Source organism: Ctenopharyngodon idella, chromosome 9 (genome assembly GCF_019924925.1).
Source record: "Ctenopharyngodon idella isolate HZGC_01 chromosome 9, HZGC01, whole genome shotgun sequence".
NCBI classification, from domain to species: domain Eukaryota; kingdom Metazoa; phylum Chordata; class Actinopteri; order Cypriniformes; family Xenocyprididae; genus Ctenopharyngodon; species Ctenopharyngodon idella.
The window spans coordinates 19,740,554-19,755,735 of record NC_067228.1 but is presented as its reverse complement, the minus strand read 5'-3'; the positions used below and the strand labels follow the sequence as shown (position 1 = coordinate 19,755,735).

The 15,182-nt window shown below is 38.0% G+C and overlaps 1 protein-coding gene across 3 annotated transcripts in view; it reads left to right on the top strand.

Moving 5' to 3' along the window:
• The window catches only part of klf12b (Kruppel-like factor 12b), a 48,447-nt gene that overhangs the window by 22,058 nt on the left and 11,207 nt on the right, over positions 1–15,182 (top strand). For 2 of the 3 annotated variants that reach the window (XM_051904718.1, XM_051904717.1), the window contains exons 2-4: positions 71–153; positions 5,497–5,998; positions 12,649–12,784. In XM_051904718.1, coding sequence (XP_051760678.1) covers positions 88–153; positions 5,497–5,998; positions 12,649–12,784 — 704 coding nt within the window. In that variant the 5' untranslated portion in view covers positions 71–87. The remainder of the gene's footprint in view (positions 1–70; positions 154–5,496; positions 5,999–12,648; positions 12,785–15,182) is intronic. The other variant, XM_051904719.1, reaches the window with a different exon arrangement.

The window sequence follows — 15,182 nt, the reverse complement described above, 5'->3', positions numbered from 1 at the left end:
TCTGAAAAGGTGAGAGGAGTCACACGCAGCTTTCTCATGCCTTTCTCTTTTTCTCTCTCTCGGCTTGCAGACGCCATCAATAACAGGATGTTAATGCTAGACGGAATGCCTGCAGTCCGAGTCAAAGCAGAACCTCTGGAATCTGAGAGAGGGGTAAGAGAACAGTTGTTTTTCATACAATTTTTGTCTTAACCTCTTATTCACACTCTTGTACCACCCTCCACTTCTTTCACCCCTCACACACCCACCCTTTCGCTGTGATACCCCTAATTACTCCCAGGCGTGTGTGTGTGTGTGTGTGGAGCAGCCCTGATGTAGAGAGCCACAGCTGGAACAGGAATGCTCCCAGGGCTTGCAGACAGGGCCACTGCAGTCAGGGCAGCCATTTTGGCAGGGCACAAGCACAGATGCTGTAGAGAGTCATTTTCTCTTTTTTGTCATTATTTCTTCATATGCTGCTTACCTAAGTACACATGTACTGTACATGATCGTCCAGGCACATCTATTGGAGTACTGTTCATCTATATACTTTATCAGGGGTTTTCAAACAGAGGACCGCAAGAGGGCAAGAGCATTGATAATAAAAAAGTCCCTTTAAGACTAGTCATTTCACTCTGCGGCCATCTTTGAAACGCCTCTCGGGCATGCAAGTGCAGCTCCTATCTCTTTGAATGGGGTAACATCAAATTCTCCAAAGCTGTTTGCCAAGCACTTTCTCCCATTCTTAAAAATATGAGTGCACCATCTTTCTATATATAAAGTCTTTGATAATAATAAGAAATGTTTCTTGAGCACCACATCAGCATATTAGAATGATATCTGAAGGAAATCACAGGAATTAATTACATTTTAAAATATATTCAAATAGAAAGCATTTATTTGAAATTGTAATAATATTTCACAGTATTACTGTTTTTACTGTTTTTGATCAAATAAATGTAGTCTTGGCGTTCATTTGTTTCAAAATAGCTGAGTTTATGTTTTAGGAAAGGGGAACCTCACAAAGGGATGATTATAATGCATGAACTATAATCTGTAACATTATCATTAAGCTTTTGACTCAGCTATGCAAAGCTTAATGTGTAAACTTGATTCTGTGCCATAAAAGTACATGAACATATTGATCAAACTCATAAGTAATAGAGTAATTCATTCATTGACAATGATGCACTGTTCAGTGAACTCCACTTGAATTGCTCAGTTAATGAAAAGCACAAAAGCAGATAATGGATAGATGCACCACTTTCTTGGAGAGAGAACTTGTGAATAGTTGTGTCTGAGAGCCAACAACATACCCTCATTATGTTCTGCTTCACAAGCCAGCATAGCAACACCTTGCTTCCTTCCTGCAAAAGGCTAGTTGACGTATTTATCCATATGCGTCAAAATGCTGCCAAGCGCCAGGAAGTGTGCAACCTACACAATGACTCTTTGAAGTGCATCTCATTGCTCAAACATGGTCGTCGTTCCGGTGGCCACTTGCCAAGACCTTGCTGAGAACGGTTTGCCCCAGTTAATGCCCTCACCTGCTAGACTGAGATCTCACATAGGATCCCCAAATAAAGTGAAAGTCATCAGTAAAGAGCCAAGGTTGAAAGTACAGAGGAGCAAGTGGTTGAGGTTTGAAAACATTTCTACAGAAACTGACGTTTCTGACAAAACCAGGAATCTGCATGCAGAACAACTTTGTACCACCTCAAAGACTTTGATTTATGTTTTATTCCATATGAAAGGAGGTCATGTGTGCTACAGTACATTCACTATAGTTACACTTTCAGTCTGCTATGGTTTACAGCTTCATCTGGTTTTCTTTCCTATTCACATTTTATCTCAAAAAGCTGTTGTGGATCAGCCAGTGATACCATATGAATAATCACGAGTACCTCATGAATGTAGTTCTTGATTATTTGCTGTTTTTATCTTCAGGTGCTTCAAACATGCCTTTGAGCAGAATAAAACCACTGAAACAAAATTCAGAGTTCTTCAAGGCCAGATTGACTACAGTGTAAAGATTGGAGATGAGGTCTATTTGAGGAGGAGGTTTGTCTCAGAGGGGCCGCAAAGGCCTGAGGCTACAGCAGCTGTAGGCACTGCTCCACACAATGTCCTATATACACACACAAACAGAAAAAAAACAAAAAACATATGCAGTATAAAGCCTCTTAAGCATACCCTGAAGGGTACATCACAGAATTCAATAGAACTAGAGAGAGAGTTTACCACAGACAAACATTGTTCTGAGTGATCTTTTTCAGCAGAAAAAAAGGAGGTAACATTGCTGCTCAAGGAACTGACTAGAAACGTTTAGTCTCTTTTCCTAGGAAAACAAAAGATCTCTTAGGTATTAGAGGCAGGTTTTATCAATTAGATAGTGGGTCTGTTAAGCATGATGCTGATTGGTCATTAGAGGCACCTCCCTTTCTTTTCATACAACCCTCATTAGCAGGTTGCTGATTGCATGCTATGCTAATAGAAATTCACACACTGGGTTTGATTACTACCCTGCCTGTGCAGCTGTGCAGCATTTTTCAAGACTAAAATACTAAAATTTACTGAAATCTGACCGTGTTCAGCATTTATTACAACAAAAAAATGAGATGATGTACAAAAATTTTATTTGATTTGCGATCAGGTTAATGGATGTTACATGACAGGATGTGTTTGATCCAAATCAGCAGGTTCTCCTTTAATGTGATACATATATAATCACCTAAATGTTTAAAAAAAATCAAGAAATATAATGGCTTAGCAGTGTCTGCAGTGACTTTCAGCATGTTTCCTATAACAAGATCTGATGTTAAATTTTTACGTGGAGTGAGAAAGTCACATAAACCATATGAAAACCAATCTGAGCAGTTGGACTGAAATGAATTTCCAGAAATGCGATTTGAGTAGGATTTCAGACTACATACTGTATGAATGTAGCTTTAAACTGTAAAAGTCACATTTCATGTGATTTTTGGCCGTTCACACTTGCTAAATCTGATAGTATTTCAATCGGATATGCACAAAAAACGGATTTGGGCTGACTGTCTGATTGTAACCTTAGATCAGATTCCAACTGGATACACAAATAATCGGATTTGGACTGATAGTATGAACATAGCCTTTGACCCATGAAAATGTTTATCTTTTTTTTATGTTTTTTTTAGCCGATGTTTTCATGTGTTTGTTTAATAATGTCTTGCCAATTTTTGTTGCTGTTTTAGAATATTTTTACAGATGTTAAAGAAGCACTGTTTGGCCTGCAATATAAAACTGACTTGGAGATATTTGCAGACCCTATAATCCCATAATAGACCCACCAGTCAATTGAGTAGAGCTGTGAAAAAGTGTCATTGTGCTTTTTCTTTAGCTCCAAAACTCCTGAATGAGACTAAATCACCATTGAACCATTGTTGTCAGCGCTGCCACACTTTGCAGAAAGGGTTTTTTTTGTTCTGAAAATACTGCTCTGTTCCCTGCTCAGTCATATCAGTATTGTAACGCTGACCTTGAGGTCATGTGTCCTGACCTTTGATGATGCCCTCTGAACCCTGAAAGACTTCACCTAGGTTTTTACGGGTCATGTCACCATATTTAATTGCCTGATTTGTTTGTTTTTGAATTTAAATGCAGTTTTATTGTACCACATACTGCTGATTCATGGGTCGGTAACGCTCAGAGTGACTCCACGTGTCCAGAGTAAAAATAGTATGAGCTCTAGGGGGGAAACTGTAATTTGCTACAGGCCCACTCAGGCTGCATAAAGAAAAGTGAGTCTATAAACAAAGTCAAGCCGTGATTCTGCAGCAGACCGTTTATCACATCTGCAGTCGCAATTCGAGAACTTTTCCCCTCGGTTTAATGAGCTGCTCTGTCATGATTAGCCGTCTGCTCAGGAGCGATCATTTCACTGCACGCGCTTACTGCAGAGAGGAGCGCTTTGTCTGCTAGCACTTTATTTAGGCAGTGTTTTTGAGTAGACAGATGTGTGGAGTTGACATATCCTGTCTCCACGGTGATGTAAAAAGCAAAAAAAAAAAAAAAAAAAAAAAGGAAGCTATGTTTTGTCCATGTTCTGGACTACAACAAAAAAATACTGATGACAATTGGGGAAAAAACTGTGTGCGTCCATATGCTGTTAGTATTCTGTTGTAGGGGGGTAACGATACACTCATGTCAAGATTTGATACATATCACGATACTGAACTCATGATACAATATTATTGCGATACTCTAAGTCATTTGGTAAAAGGTTAACAAAAATACACTGTTGATTTAAAATACTAAATACATTAGGAGTGGAAATTAATAGGCTTGGAGTTGGTGCTGGTAACCCAGTTCACAGGACAATGGTGACACCAGAATAAAAATATTCATGATTCTGAAGCTGAAAATAGAATTATTTTAGACAAATATTCTTGCACTCTGTCACTGACTAGATATATTTAAAATAATGTAGGCCACTTTTACTGGTATCACAAGACATTTGGCATTAACAGGACCCTCAAATATTCCCCCATTGCATTAGTATACATTATATTCAACATTATATGTGATAGTTTCATGTAGTACTGACACTAAAACTCTGTAAACATAATTTGTTTACATATTGATGCATTTTTGTATTGTAATATATTGTGACACAATATATCGTTACACCCCTAGTTGTAACTAGTGTTTCCTGCATGCAGAAACTAACACAGGCATGATGCGAGGCATGATGTTTGATTCACGAACAAATGACTCCTTTTAACAAAATTGACACAACGCTTCCCTGCCATTGACAGAACTTTCCGATGATCCATGTTTTCACTGTTATATGGTAGGGGCCTCTATTACGCATCTTCTGAAAGAGTACAGAATCTCCGGATCCAAAAACAAGCAAAGAAGAAGCAGAAACAAGCGATAGAAGCATTGCTTACATGTAAGCTAACGCGATCATCAAACATTAAACAGCATATAAATCAAAACTTACCGAACGTTACAGATTGAAATGTCAAACCAGGACGAGGTGTAGGAGTGTGCAAGCTTTGGGGGTGTTGATGGATGCAAACTACTCGATCTTTGTTTTGATCATCGTTTTGAATCCAAAACGGACGTAGTATTTAACAAAAATGCTATTTTGTCAGCTTTTTGTTCAAATTGTTGCTTTTTTAAGTGTTGATAAAAAGAATGCATGAAGCGAAAATGTTTTTTCAAAAAAAAAGAAGAAAAAAGAAAAGAACAGAGCCTCTGCATATAAATAACAACAAAAAATTTTACAAAAATATTCTGGGGGAAATGATAAATGATAAAAAGCAGGCGCTGGCTAGCAACTTAAAAAAAAAAAAAAAAACGTTAGTGGGGAAAGAGTTAATTTTATCTAAAATTTAAAATATAAAAAATAAACTTTAAAATTATTTTTAAAAAACACTGAATTACTGTCATGATGCACATTTAAAAAAAAACTCATCAATGATCATTTCTGTCAGAAAGAGATTTACACGGCTTTTATGTATGTCTTCCTTACAGTCACCCAAAGTGCACGGCTATCCTGATATGGAGGGGGTGCCACTCCTGCTCAGCAAAGTGAAGGCAGAACCTCCAGAAGACCTGCTCTCATCCGAGCAGTTCCAGACCCAGACGGAGCCCGTGGACCTGTCCATCAACAAAACACGAACGTCATCTCCTTCATCCAACACCTCACCTGTTACCTCAGCCTTCTCTCCATCCTCCTCATCATCATCATCGTCCTCACCTTCCGTCATCGCCTCCGTCTCCTCGGGGATGCCCTCTGTTTTGACACCCGGGTCGTTGGTGGGCTCTTCTCATGGAATAAGAGGCCAGCAGTTTTTGCACATCATTCACCCCGTCCCCCCTTCGAGCCCCAGTAAACTGCCCAGTCAGGTGCACCGTATCCCTGTGGTGGTGCAGTCGCTACCCCTCATGTACACCACAGCCGTACGCTCTCCTTCCACCCTCAACTCCACCATCATGTTACCTCTCCTGGACGAGGCCAAGTGCCAGGGCAAAGGTGAGGCCCTCATTTTGGAATGTTTAGTAATTCACATTGATTCATTTTTCATGCAGTAAGTTGATTCCTTGATTTAGAAAAAAAGTTGGAGGTTTGCAAGTGGAATTAACTTAACAGTTTGAGAATTACGTAATTGATCACCACTGCGCCCCTGGGTGAAGCACTTAACATCAGCCTGCCCCAAGGGGAATGCTGAAATCTAATGAAATTGTGATCACAGGGGAAAAGAAATCAGCTGGAATGGGGAAAATGAAAGCTGATTAAAAGCATGTTTCATTTGGATTTGTTTTTAAAAGACTAGCTTCAGACAGTTTTTCAGCAGTCTTTCCTCTCTGTCCTTTCTTCACAGAAAAGCACCATACTCATAATGACATGCAGATATGGGGTTGATTGTCCTCAGCTGCCTGTGTACTTCCTGCTGTTAGGGAGTATGTGTTGTGTGTCAGGCCTTGCATTCTGTCTGCTACTGAAGTGGAGGGCATATAAAGTAAAAGCCTAATTCCAAATCAAGTAAGCAGGGTTTGGAAATGAATTCCTACCACCAGCCAAATGCTAGTACTGTTTGGGCAGTGGCGGGTAATTTTGATTTATGTACCAGCCAATATGGCGGTCAACTTGTAAGCCATCTCAGATTGCCATTTGACAAAAAATACTGTTGCTTTTTAAATAAAAAAGCATGTTTGTTGAGGTAATATTTGATTTAGTTTTGTAAGTCTTTTGAAAAGATGGCAAGGTGCATGTTGTCACTAAACACAGATATTCGTAGCACTTCGCTGCTTTTTTTCAAACACACCCAAGCATGTGAGATATTGTCACACTTGCTTTGTTTCGTCTCGAATCGTACACAGCGTAAATGCAAAGTGAACTAAGTCTTTCACAAATGGACCAAAATGAGATCCAATGAACAATGAAAACACAAAGAGAACTAATTTCTTTTTCACTTTGTTGGTTTTTTGAACATGCAAGGTACGAATTTTGTTCTTTTTAAGAGGACTCAAATGTAAAAACACAATTGAGATTACAGCTACAGTATAGAGATTTGCTTTTTACATTTGTTCACATATGGGTGTTTCTTCAACTTTAGACACTTTTATGTCCCAGTTTTTTTTATATGTCTAGCCCATAGTTGTGATGTAATTTTTACCACAAACAACAATTTTGCCCATAATAAAGTTTTATATATAAGTTTGTGTACTTATTTACCAAGGAGACAACGATGTTCAGCAAGGAGCTTGGGAAGAAACATGAGGCGTGATGTGTAGGGGAAAAAAAACCCCAGAAGAAAATGGTGAATACCATAATTTCATTATAGTCATTTCAGTTAAATTGTGTGTATTTAGTATACATAGTGTGTTAACTGTGAAAATAGCCATAGCAAGATTAAGGACTCTTTTTATTCCAAAAAATGCTCAAAATGTCCACCACAGAACTCTTTTAAATACATAGTTTGAGATGTGGTGGAAATGTTCATGACTTTCAGAAAAATATTATACAAATTTTCTTGGAATGCATGTTTGTCCACTGTTGGGCATTGTTTGTAGACAAAAAGTGTGTTATTTTCTAAATGTGCTCATAGTTGAAGAAACATCCATATATAGTGAGTTGTATATGTTTAAATTGGAAAAAAAAACAAAAAAAAAACAAATGCTGTTAAAAGAGTGGTTGAACAGCCACATAAATTTCACACCCTACAACTACTGTAAGGCTCACAGTTATGTAGTAACCTAAGACACTATTGCTTTTCTATCAAACAGAATAGTTATTCCTGGGATGAATGTGGTTTCTTCAAATGTAAGATCTGCAGTCCCTGGTCATGCAGACAGGTCTCGGCCCCTCGCCACATGCCCTAATCAGAAGCACACATCTTGTGTTCCCAAACTCTCTAGACCTCACCGGAGTGATGTTTAGGGTTGGTTTCCTGTAGGGCGAGTTTTAATACACTGGCACTAAGCCATGATGTTCTGGGTGTTGCTGTCAAATGGTGTTCGGCCCGAGCAGAGGGCACAAGGGAGCTGTTTGTTGCTCAACCTCTTGTTTATCTGGGAAGGGTGTCTGTCCCAAATGGTTGGGCAGGGCTGGGCATCCTGCTAGAAGAAGGATTTAAATACTGGGTGTCTCGCTCAGCTTGAGATGAGGAAAGAGAGAAAAAACAAGGTTTGCATAATGGGGTGGGGCGGATATTGAAGATGGGTGGCACCGCAAGCAGTCAGGCACATAGCAACATGGACTCCACCCAGAGAGCTCTGAAGCAGCACAGAGGAAATGGGGTCAGACCTGGGCGGGGTCAACAGGGTAGCAGACATTGATATGCTTACATGATAGTGAGACTGACGGTTACATTTTACCACTATATTGAGACACCAGTGTGCACTGATCAGCAGTGTTTAAATACATACAAATAAATGTCCGTGAATGAATGTTTTCGTCATGACAGCTGGAAACACAATGGACAGCGCACTTTTACATGCTCACGCATACTCGTGTACAGGTTGCCAGGGGGAGGTGGGGAGGGGGTGTGCCCTTCTCCACAGCTCTGTCTCTGGCTGAGTTACCATGGAAACAGGCTATGGCTGGTAACAACAGGAGAAAGAAATCATGGGGTTTGCTTCACCACCTTTTGTGAACTCTTGCTTTTGTCATTGCCTTTATATGGACATTTTTAAGAAATATCCAGGCAAGCTATGTACTGTAGGTAGAATGAATGGATTATGGTGGAAACAGTCAGCAGAGGCAATACAGAGACAGGTCATTTTATTTGTTATTGCTTTCTATAATTTCTAAACTATATAGTATGTTCAAAATTATTATCATTTTTTAAAAATGGTTTTCCTCATGATTTAGTCTCATATCTTTTAGTTTAGGTATATAGCACATTCAAAAGTGCTGCACAATACAAAAATAAGAAAAAAGACAAAATACATAATACATTTTCAATAATATTATAGAAATAAGAAGTTATACATATTTAGTGCATTAAAAACAAAGTCATTTCACTCGGTGGCCATCTTTGAAACGCTCTCGGGCATGCAAGTGCAGCTCCTGTCTCTTTGAATAGGGAAATATCATATTCTCCAAAGCTGTTTGCCAAGCTTTCGATTAAATTTCATATTTGAAATCACCAATGAAATCTGACAACAACACTGTCTCATAAATTTTGTTTCTAAACGCTCAAATCATGACAAAAATCTGTATTTTTCAGGCTGGATCAAACTAATGCGCATGCGCAGTCCTAAAGTGCACGTCTCTTGTGTCTCATTTCGGAGGCGTCTGACTGTTTCTGTTCTATTCAAGACCGGAGCTTCTAACGGCCGCTGCAGTGACAAGATGACTTTACCAATTGGCGATTGGCTCTTATTTAGAAGGCGGGACTTATTCCGCCATATTGCGCGTTGCACTTTCTCCCATTCAAAACAATATGAGTGACACGTCTTGTGTTATTCTATAGTCTTTGATTAAAAATAATCAGGGGAATCAACAGTATACAAATATGATTCTGGATCTGAACATTGATTTTGTATCATAATAATGTAATATAGTGTTTTGAATGGTTTTGCATTACTCCATATACAGAGGTCACAATCTGCAGTCATCTGCTATAACTGATTTGTGTCTAGCCTGAGTAGACAGAATGGAGAAGGAGAGGCTCTAGGCTCTTGTAATGTGTCCAATTAATCTTTCTTTGAAATCGTCCATCAGTTTTGCTGAGCGTTTGTGGCTAAAGTGGATGTTTAAGCTACCCTTGCAAAAGGCATAGAAATAGCTTATGGCTAACAGTAAAAAGCAATAGGTGTAAAGTTAGACTAGTGCACACGTGATGTTTAACTTAATGGTTCTTGACTGGTAAGTTGCAAGTAAACTGCTAATATATTTTAAAATGTAATGCATTCCTGTGGTGACAAAGCTGAATTTTCAGCATCATTACTCCAGTCTTCAGTGTCACATTATCCTTCAGAAATCATTCTAATATGCTGATTTAGTGCTCAAGAAACATTATTTCTTATTATATCAATGTTGAATAGAACAGAAATTTCAAAAGAACAGCATTTTAAAATATATTTTTTGTAACAATGTAAAAGTCTGTCACTTTTGATCAATTTAATGCATTCTTTCTGAATAAAATAATTCATTTCTTAAAAAACACCTTACTGACTTACTTAACATTAATTATATCAGCATGTAGTGTAATTTCCTAAGATGCATTGTCTGTAGTGGTAGCCCAAAAAAACGTGCCTCACAAAAATTTTAGGTTTTACACCGAAATGCACCTGAGACCAAATAACTGACATCTTAAGTGTTCCCATCATTCATACAGAAATTCATAAATTGGCAGCATAACTATGTCCAATACCCTATAACAAAGGGCGAGTGGCAGCATAGTGCTGTTGTCTTTAGATGCTCTCCGGGCGTCTGATCGCCTGTGCTGGTGACATGCCCACAGGACACACCGCCCTAGGCTGATTGGGAGACAGCATGGACACCTCTGATCCAGGATCAGGTCTGACAGACTGCTGAGAGAGCAGCGAATTAGACGCGTAGCCCTGCAGCCTGGGCTAACCCACATAATATTAACAAAGCTTGGAGTCAGGGAGAATGCTGCTCTCATTCTGTGGGGAATAAGATACAGTAATCAGAGACGGGTGTTCTGTGACCGCCAGTCTAAAACACTGACATACAGCAAGACATATACAGGTGTGTCTGAATTAAAAACCTGTGTTTGATGATAAACTCACAAACAAGCACACACCTCAAATGTGTCATATGCTATTAAAATACATGTTGTCTTAGTATTACATTATGTCATAACCAGGACATAATAAAGCATAAAGATTTTTCCATTTCCATTTATGCATTTGGCAGATGCTTCTATTCAAGGTTGATTTTTTTTTTTTTTTTTATCAGTTCATATATTCCATAACTAATTAAACTATTAATATTTGTCTAATTTTCCCAATTTCTTCCATGCTGAAGGATTAGTTCACTTTCAAATGAAAATTAACCCAAGCTTTACTCACCCTCAAGCCATTCTAGGTGTATATGACTTTCTTCTGTCTGATGAACACAATCAGAGAAATATTAATAAATATCCTGACGCATCCGAGCTTTATAATGGCAGTGAGCGGGATCAACGAGTGCCTTCTGAAGACCGCCAGACCGCTTTCTGTATTCAACTTACGAAGAAAGTGTAAAACTCTCGCAGTTCAAAAAGCTTATGCTATGTCCTACGTCTTCCCTATTCAACTTACGGAAAAAGCTTAACTGACGCGACGCCAGTTCCGCTTTCTTCGTAAATTGAATACAGAAGGCGGTCTGGCGGAAGCTCACTTTAGAGGGCCTTTATTAACCCCCCGGAGCCATGTGGAATATGTTTATGATGATGGCTGTAGATGGAGGCACTTTCTTCAGCTCATACTCATTGATCCTGCTCACTGCCATTATAAAGCTTGGATGCATCAGGATATTTATTAATATATCTCCAATTGTGTTCATCAGACAGAAGAAAGTCATATACACCTAGGATGGCTTGAGGGTGAGTAAAGCTTGGGGTAATTTTCATTTGAAAGTGAAATAATCCTTTTTTCTGGCTTTTTGTGTAGGACCGTTTATGGTGAAATCTAATTGGTCCAAAATGCCAAATGCCAACAAAACTGTATATTAAATGTTAAAAATGTTCTGATTGGCTGGGATTCTGTCACTTCACATCATTGTTATTGTTAACTAAAATTAAAACTATTAAGAATCCTTTACAATAATTGAAATAAAGCTGAAATATAATAAAATATAAATATTAGATGAAAAACTTTCAAAGCTTAAATAAAAAAATTAGAAATGTTTCCTTGGCAGTTAACTGAAATAAATAACTAAGTACTAAATTACTTAAAAACTGAAATAAAAAATAAATTAAAGCTAAAATAAAATATAAAAATAACATAAAGCACAAAACAAAATTATTACAATTAAAAAGAACCCTGAAAAATATTAAAATTAGCTAATAATATAAGCTAATTCAAAATATAAATAAATGCTATAATATTAAATAATAGTAAATAGTAAGTACTATAATACAAAATTAAATAATACTAAAATACTGCTTCACACAGAATTCACTTTCAAAGAGTACAGAAAATGACCGTGTTGCTGGAAATGCTGTTGTATTGTGGCTGGTTACCAATATGTTTCAATATACATATTGGTATATTTTTAAGTTTTTAAGTGAGATGAATTGAATTGTCTTTCTTTAACTTTTGGCCTTGTGGAACTTTAGTAATTAAACCACAGGGTCATTTCAACTCAAAATGATGTACTGTGTTTAACAGCATTCTGTGGTGGAAATTATATTTTTAACATTTTTGGGCATTTTAAAAGTAGCAAATATAAATAATGACGGCACAATAATGTTTCTAAGACAACTAATGTGACCTTAATACAATAAACAGAAAAAAAAAAAAATTGAAATCTGTTCATTTTAATAAACCCCTGGGACATTAAGGTGCCAAAAGTTGAAGAAACACCCTGAAATGCTGTGCTAATTTCTGCTCAGCGTCATGTGGCATATTGTGAGCTTCTGAATGGGCTTGAAAATGGCCTCGGGCGGAACGCATATTACAGTCATGTAACTAACCTCCTCCTCTGTTGTTCTCCCCCTGCGGCAGCACAAACAGACCCCAATGGCCTGTCGCCAAGACAAATCAAAAGTGACAGTGATGATGACGACCTGCCAAACGTGACCTTGGACAGTGTTAATGAAACAGGATCCACAGCGCTGTCTATAGCACGAGCAGTGCAGGAGTGAGTATTTTCTAAAGACACACTCTCACAAACACACCAGCATACCCTGGAAATCAAGCTCCAACATATGCAGACTGACAATCTTCAGCTAGAAAATTGTATATCGACGTACTGCTAACAATGTATTTGAAGATTCTGCTTTGTAGTTTGACTTTAAAGCAGTGGTTCTCAAGGCCCCCACTTAGTCTAAGACAATATTCGAAGACCCTTACATCTATGTTGATACCTGTTGTAATAAAAATAAATAAACTCAAAAATAAGTCAGTTTAATGTGGTACATCTGTATTTTTTTTTTTTTTTTAGCATTTTGACTAGGATTATGTAAATAAAAGTAAATATAAATAATTTTAATACTTATTGGGGCCTCCTGGTTAAGAACCACTGCTTTCACCCAAAAATGATTGTTTATTTAGAGTTTCTCAACCTGTATGACTTTTTTTTTTTTTTTTTTCCTGCATATTTTGAAAAATGTGGGTTTTTTTTTTTGTTTTGTCCATACAATTGATTTCAGTGGGATCCAATCAATGTTGTTTTGGACCCCATTGACTTTCATTGTATGGAGAAACAGTTGAAACACTCTTTAAAATATCTTCTTTTGTGTTCCTCAGAGAAAAAAAGTTATTGCGGTTTGGAACGACAAGAGCGTGAATAAATGATTACAGAATGGTCATTTGTTTTGGGTGAACTATCCCTTTAATGTATTAAAGAGTTGAAAATGAACACCTCCTATCAAAAGACTTGTGCAAACTGTGAAGTGTTTCTTTATAAGCCATTCTTTAAAATACCAGCTCTTTGGTAACATTAGCTGTCATCTCCCATTCTTGGCAGCACAACTCCGTGTGTCTTTACTCAGATGAAGTAGTCATCCCATTAAAGACAGTGACATGATCAAAACCAGAAGAGTCTCAAGCCTGCAGGCTGTAAAAAACCATCTAGGACTTCTCTCTAAGAGTTTTCCATGAGCCAGCCCCCCTACCAGCACCCTGTCGTCTGCCTGTTATTTAGGCAAATGGTTTGGAAAGTATTTCTGGATTCCTCCGTATGTCAGAGCTCCTGCACTGACACCGTGTAAATGTTTCCTTTTGCTCTGAATGTGTTGCGAACGCACGGTACTAGGACTTTGCCCCCCAGTGCAGCAGAATGCCAAAACACAGTTTAACCAGGTTTACAGGAATGGTGTTATTGGGAAAGCTGCTGCTTTTGGCTGTTTAAAGAGAGAGGGAGAGAGAAACCGAGAAAGAGGTCATGTGTGCAGCTGTGTTCATTCTAGCATGTGAAATAAGATAACATTGTGGGCAGCGTCGCCACAAGAATAACACTGATAGCATGGCGGACTCAATGGACGAGAACAAATAAACATTTATCACATCAAAGAAGTGTTTGATGAAGAATATTGTCTTTTAATTGGGTCAGTGTTTTTGTGCAGTAATCGAACCAGAAAATTAGAAATGCTAGGCAATAAAATGCGGTGTACACTGAGACCAAAGCGTCTAATGGTAGAAGTGATGTCTTGTCTTGTGGGGTGAATTTGTAGACACATAGGTTGGCTGGCACCGCGAGGCCCGCGGAACTAAAATAACCCCTTCAGCTCATGGACCTGTCAGAGGCCAGTCACAGATGACCCAAAATGACTCAGTCTCCACTATAAGAAATGTCCTCAGCACCAGATGAGCCAATTTAGGAGAGAGAGAACTGCTAGCTCTGCACTTAATTTAAATATCCATGTAGCTAAAGAAGCCGTGTATCACAACGAGGCACTCTAAGCGAGAGGCCAGATGCGTTATGTGCTGATATCTAGCTTTAACTTGCTGATATCAGTTTCAGATGAAAAGCTTCTGCCCAACTTTCTCATTTCTGAGAGCATGTTGAGAGACAAATGTGTCAATGTGGGTTGATGTATTTTGTGTGTTCAAAAAAGCCTCCGCAATATCTATGAATGCCTGTAATATTGTTACAGGTGTGGCTAAACACACACACACACACACACACAAACAAACAAATAAACAAACACTACTACACACTTTCAGTTCTCTCAGGACAGAAATACACTTGCATGTTCCTGCATTAATATGGCGTAATCAAACTTCGGTACTAAGGATGCATGATCATTTTAGTTATTATTTACTGCTGTGGTCTGTATTAAATTTATAGACTAATATTGGACTTATTTCTACCAATTTTAAGATATTTAAATTACTTTTGCCATCAACTATTGCTGACTTAAAAGGATATATATGTGTGTGTATATATATATATATATATATATATATATATATATATTAGGGCTGTCAATAGATACATTTTTTTAATCGCGATTAATCGCACACTTATCGTGAAATTAAGCGTACACTATTTATCTTGTTTTAACACGTCCATTTTGCCATCATTGCCTATATCC